This window comes from Triticum aestivum, chromosome 6A, assembly GCF_018294505.1.
Source record: "Triticum aestivum cultivar Chinese Spring chromosome 6A, IWGSC CS RefSeq v2.1, whole genome shotgun sequence".
In the NCBI taxonomy this organism is placed as follows: Eukaryota; Viridiplantae; Streptophyta; class Magnoliopsida; order Poales; family Poaceae; genus Triticum; species Triticum aestivum.
This window is the reverse complement of record NC_057809.1, coordinates 24,749,398-24,755,285: the sequence shown is the minus strand read 5'-3', so window position 1 is coordinate 24,755,285 and position 5,888 is coordinate 24,749,398. Positions and strand designations below refer to the sequence as shown.

The 5,888-nt window shown below is 49.9% G+C and overlaps 1 protein-coding gene and 1 non-coding gene across 2 annotated transcripts; one reads left to right on the top strand and one right to left on the bottom strand.

Annotated features, from left to right (window-relative positions):
* Window positions 1–992: 992 nt before the first annotated feature.
* Window positions 993–1,066, bottom strand: TRNAV-AAC (transfer RNA valine (anticodon AAC)). The gene has a single exon. It is a non-coding gene; the product is annotated as a tRNA-Val (tRNA).
* A 2,458-nt stretch (window positions 1,067–3,524) lies between these two features.
* Window positions 3,525–5,400, top strand: LOC123131752 (uncharacterized). The gene is made up of 2 exons (XM_044551429.1): window positions 3,525–3,862; window positions 4,441–5,400. Exon 2 carries the CDS (start codon window positions 4,442–4,444, stop codon window positions 5,252–5,254), a length of 813 nt encoding a protein of 270 aa, XP_044407364.1. The 5' UTR covers window positions 3,525–3,862; window position 4,441; the 3' UTR covers window positions 5,255–5,400.
* Window positions 5,401–5,888: the final 488 nt, after the last annotated feature.

Below are 5,888 nucleotides of genomic sequence, written 5' to 3'. Positions count from 1 at the left end.
CTAATTTGATGGCATAAATGTTGATGTATTATTATATAAACACGGTGAAACATAAAAAAGTTTGACTTTCCAAGAAAATTGGAAGTACACTCTTTAAAGGACGGAGGGAGTAGCTAGCAAGTAGTAGCAACGTACATGCATATGTATGCGCATTTAGAAATGTAGTGAACTTCAGAATAGGAGATATCAGGATGCCAAAGCGTGGCCAAATCCGAATATCAAGTAAGTTGTGGTGTGGTGCTCTAGCGTGCCACCGCTCACCCATGGCCATGATAGGCATCTAGCATTTTGCGGTCTAGCCGCCCTCAACTTGTTTGACGAACGGATCTACAAAGACGCGAAGCCATCCTGTATTTGGGAACAAAATTTCTACCCATCTTTAGCCTGGTTGTAACTTTCGGAATTCAACATTGGATCCGTGCTCCTGTTTGGTCAGTTCAACTTTGAGAACGAGCTGCATTTTGAGTTAGCAAGGTATCTAGCACATGTAAACCATTGTGTCATGCACTCAAAAGCAATTATGTCTTCTACAATGATCACAAAGAGCAAGTTTCACGGAGCGGTTTTGTGTCTTTACGACAGTCACCGCTGACCATCGTCGGCTTCTTCATTCATACATGCTGCAAGGTAAGCCATGTCGGAGCGAGCGGAGGAGGCTGATTGCCACGAGGAAAGGGAGGAGGAGCAAAGCAATCTGTGTGGTACAGGTGGAGATGGAGATCTAGTTGCTCCAGCGCGCTGGCTGTACCCGGTGTCTCTCTTCTCTGAACGATTCCTTGTCAACCCTTCCATATTTACCTGACAAGGAAAACAAACACCATGACATACAGTTTTGCGTCTAAAAAGAAGATGAAAGAAGGGGAGTGAAAAGAACAGACCAGCCGGTGATCCTTCTAGTGCGACTTCAGAGAATTAAACTACAAGAAAACACTACTGAAGGAGCTCTCGGCTGACATGAAAGGGTTAAAAAGAAAAGAACACACATAAAAAGATGGCTTCGCCCGGGTTGGAACCGGAGACCTTCAGTGTGTTAGACTGACGTGATAACCAACTACACCACGAAACCTTTTCCGTCCAAATTTTGATTTAGAATCCTTTTGTTCGGAGCGTTCACGCTGGAGCTTCCCCACCGCAAGCTATCAGGCACTTGATCAATTTATTTACCGTATCAGTATTCTTCACGTCAGACAGTGGCTGATGGTCACAAGTGTCGCAATCTTTCTTCAAAGCGTCATTGTGGAGGTGTGCTCATCCTTCTCCCTGCGGCCTTGTCTCCCGAGGTAAACCTCAAGTTCTTGGATCGGGTGATGGAGGCGTCTTCGTGTCTTTCTCCCCCTTTGAGGGCATCGTTTCAGAGCTGACTACGACAGGGAAACCGGTGGTTGGGGGTATCTTATCCGCGTGGTTTGTTGAGGAAGTTGTACTAGGGACGATGACATCTGCTTGGCACAAATGATGGCGTCAAGATGAGTTTAGGCTGCGGCTCGAACTCTGGTAGCTCACTCTTTTTGGTGGGTCCGGTTTGGTGGGTCCGGTGAGTTCTTCTGTGGTTCATTGGGTTGTTGTGGAGTCGGAGCTGCGGTGGAATGAGTCCAGTTGGTGATGATGGTGGGCACTTGATGGTCGCTTGCGGTGGGCCCAGTTGGTGTAAGCCCTGCATATTTCCCTTGCGATGGTTGTAGACAAAGTCGAAGTTGTCGGTCGCTAGCGTGTGTGGCCAGTTGTTGGCATGGGCCATCATGCCCTGTGTACAACTATTTGTGGGTTGGGTTTGTTGGTGGGGCTCTACTATAAAGTCTGGGTCATTTGTTCGGGGGCAAACAATGATGATGATGTGCTTGCGACCTCTTCGATGGTTGCCTTTTTTTTGCTACTCTGCACGTCAAGTGACCAGTTGGTCCATGTTGGGCATTGTGTGTGGGTTGAATTGTGTTGGTTTTAGCCCAATTTTCTCCTAATTAACCTAATAATTCTTGTTTATTTATTGATTAATAATGAAAATGGCAAAATAAATACCCTGCCCACCCTTGACCCCCGCGTCGCCCGAGTCGGGCGACTCAGAGGAAACTCTAGACGCCGGTGGCCGGCACCCATCCTCCACCTGCCCCCGCGTCACTGCCGCCAGAGGGCTGGCCGACGAAACCACGCCGGGCCTTGGGATGGTGCGGCGGGGCTGTCTTTCCTCCCCCCACCCCCACCCCCCGCCAGATCTGTTTGGCAGCGGCGGAGGCTGCCTCTCCCGGCTTCCCTTGCTCGCTAGCGGGGTGGGTGCTTGCCTCGGCCGAACTTCCCCCGTGGTGGCTCACTGTCTACCCCGGACGCGATTTGGACGCCCTTTCTAGCTGATTGTAGTGCTCTGGCCGGCCAGCCATGGCGGTCGGTTGAGCCCTGCTAGCTGCGGCTCCACCCATCTGCTCGAGCTTTAGGACCGCCTCTTCGTGAGGCGGCCATGCAGGCTGTTGGATGCGGTTGTTCCCGTCGGTGGTTGCCTTTTGGATTGGTTGGGAGTTTGGTTGCGTGTGAGACCACTTCGACGACGACGACGACCACTACCACCCCCAGGGGCGGCTTCAGCCCGGTGGGCATGGACCTGCGTTCACGACTGATCGGTGCGGCTTCGGACTGGACGAGCCTCGGGGGATGCGCTCTTTTACGGCTTGTTGGCTCCTTTGGCTCGTTGGCTCCTCGGCGTCTCTGCACCACCACCACCTAGCGGGTGCCTTGGTTAACCATCCATCCCAATGCATCTACGTCTCTGGCATGTTCTGGAGCTGAATCCCCTTCCAGCTCCTTTAGTCCGTCTGCACTCATGCTGCCCTGGTCCCCGTGGCCCGGATCTGTGCCTCCTTCTAGATCTTGTCTTGTCCGAGGCTACGGTCACCGTCCCATCCCCGCCGCCTCTCATTCCGCGCAGCCACACATCCTTCCCCTCCTCCAGAGTTCTCATGTCCGGCGATGCCCGGTTCCTCCTTCAACGTCGTGCGTGGTTCCCCTTCCCGCAGTCGCAGCTCCAGCCTATGCCCGACGACCTCCTCTTCGACAGTGTTCCAACGGCTTGAAATTGGCCTGGGCTAAACCCTACATCTTATGCTAGCAGCAGCGACACCCGCGGGTGCTGTCCGCTTCTTGAAGGCGCTGCCATGGCCGTTTTATGTGCTCTCTGCGAGCATTGGGGGAAACTCCAGGTCCGAGTTTCCGGATCGGATGACGATGGTGTCTAGGTGTTACTATTCTCCTTCATGAAGGTTGTCTTGATTGCTCGCGACATCCTCGGTGCTGCCTTCGGAGTTTTGGTGGTCTAGTTGTTGATTGGATTGCTTCTCCAGTTGGCGAGTTTAGCCGTGTTCTTCGTTGTTTGGGTCGAGCATCTTATGTCTCTTCGCTTCGATCATCATGTTCACGCCCCTTTGCGTCCATGCCATGTGTTTTACAAGCTCATTTACTAATTCTAACTTTTTCTATTAATGTAATGATTGCGTATTGGCGAAAAATAAATAAACGCATCCCCGGTTCCCCACCCGACTAAAGAAAAAAGAACTCATTTTCCTCTTGCTTGCGCGTGCTAGCGGTTCCCAAATCCCACCAGCGCCGCCACAAGCCGCCGGCCGCCGGTGGCCGCTCCCCCGGATCCCGCCGTCGCCGCTCCCTCGCTTCCTCCGTAGTGCACGCATCCTCCGCCGGACGCCGCCCCACCTCCCCCGTCGCGCAGAGCATCCAGGCGGGACGCCGACGCCCTCCCTCTTCCTCGACGCCCATCTCCTCGCCACCGCCCTCCTAGGCGCCCCCTCCTCGACAACGGCCCGACTCTGCCTCCTCTCCAACGCCGGCCGCCGCGGATCTGCATCTGCCTCGTCGCCGGGCGGTGAGCTCCTCTTCCACTCTCGTGCGTGCGCTAGCTGCTGCCGCTTAAGCTACTGGTGTTGTGCTGCTGCTTGTGTTATGGATTGGTGGTTGTGCTGATTCTAGTGGCTGCTTTTCTCGGAAATTTTTCAATTTTTCAGTTGAAGCATGTGTACACAGGCAACTGATATTTGTGGAGATAGTGTGCATTGCTCTGTTGTGTGTAGATACACTAGTACATTTTACACATCGCACTAATACAGCACTCTGGCGCATAGGTGAAGTACAGATGCAAACACAGAAATGCATCTGTAGCTGGTTAATATCCCAAGGGTAACCTAAATGGAAGTAGAGATGGAAATATCAGTACTGATGCGAATGTGATGTGCAGTGCTTCCTAAATACTCCCTCTGTCTTAAAATATAAGACGTTTTTTTGACACAAGGGAGTACAAGTGTTGGTTGCTATCTCTTATTTTTCGACTCATCAAAATACCGCGTTGTAGCTGTGAAAGTGTTTGGTTTATGCTTGCTTGTTCTTTGAGTTTTCCTGCTTACGATGACCCATTATGTGGATGAAACTATTTTCTTTCTCCTCCAGGATGTTCCTAGCTAAATCCAAGGAATCGATGCAGTATCAGGTCATGGAGGGGAGGAAGGGCATGCAAGAGTCAGACACTGCACCTGTTGTTCAAGTACCCAGAGAGCCTGCCATCGTTATCAATGGTGTCCCAGACTTTCCTCCTGATTTCGCATCTGGTTCACAACTTGCAGTAAGAGATGCCCCGCGATCTGGAGTTGATCATCGCTTTGGTGAATGGCTAGTAGAGAGGAAAGTGAGAAAGTGGTTTGGAGACAAGTACTATGCAGGGCAAGTTGTCAGGTATGACAGTGGAAACAATTGGTACACCGTTGTCTATGAAGATGGAGACCAGGAAGATCTTGAGTGGCACGAACTGGAGGAGATCCTGCTACCGTTGGACATAACCATTCCACTCAACACACTTGTGATGGACAAATTCAATCATCAGAATATTGCTCCTGACTACAGAACTAATGTTGCTAGCAATCAGATGGTGGTCAGAGCGGTAAATCGCCAACAGTCAAACAACCTGCCACTACCAGGGTGGCTTCAGGCGTCAGCATCAGCAGGAGAAAATGCTCTAGTATGTCTGAAACCTAGTGATCAACCTAAGAAAAGGGGCAGGCCTCGAAAGGATAGAAGTACATCAGGTGATATTCAACCTGTGCGCAAAACAACAGGTGATATTCAACCTAAAAAAAGAGGCAGACCTCCAAAAGAACCTGGAGAGAAGAGTATTGATAGGCGCAAATTAGAGACTGTCAGGGCAGAAAAACTGAAGAGAGAAAGCATGCTTCTGCGAGGGCCACCACCTGGAAGCCAGTCATTCTAATAATCAATATCACTGTTCCAATATCTAGTTGATATCTCTAAATATTCCAGTCTATGTATGCTTGCGACACTAGCTTTCAATGTACTTTGTACAACCCAACCCACCGTACTTTTAAATCTATATTTACTATGCGACTGCTGCTGTCATATCAAATTCTTCTCCTAGACAAGTATATCTGCATGCTGTTTAAAATTCTTCTGGTACGGTCTTTAGGAGTTCTCCTTGTGGAAATGGAACCTAGTTGTGGTTAATTTCTTTTCCTGTGCAAGTACGTCTGCAACCTGTTTAAAATTTCTTCTGGTATAGTCTTGCAACTTCTTGTGGAAATGGAACCTAGTTGTGTTCGTCTGGCTGAATTCTTTTGAAAGATCCTTGAGTTGTTTCACGAGTGCTGGAGATCCACAATAGATGGAAAACACCTGTAGATTCATGTACTACAGAGTGTTCTTGTGAGTTATGATGTTTGAATTTGTCCATCACAAGGTGTTCAGCGAATTTATCTCACCTATGCGAGAGTTCTTGTGAGTTCAGAGAACAATTCGCTCCAGTTAGGTCTTAAAAGTGTGTACGAATCTACAAGAGATGTATCAGCAACAAATACCTTGCTTCTTGAGACGGTATCAACACCATTTTT

Coding starts and splice junctions, on each gene's coding strand:
- LOC123131752 (XM_044551429.1), top strand. CDS start 4,442: ATGTTCCTAGCTAAATCCAAGGAATCGATGCAGTATCAGGTCATGGAG.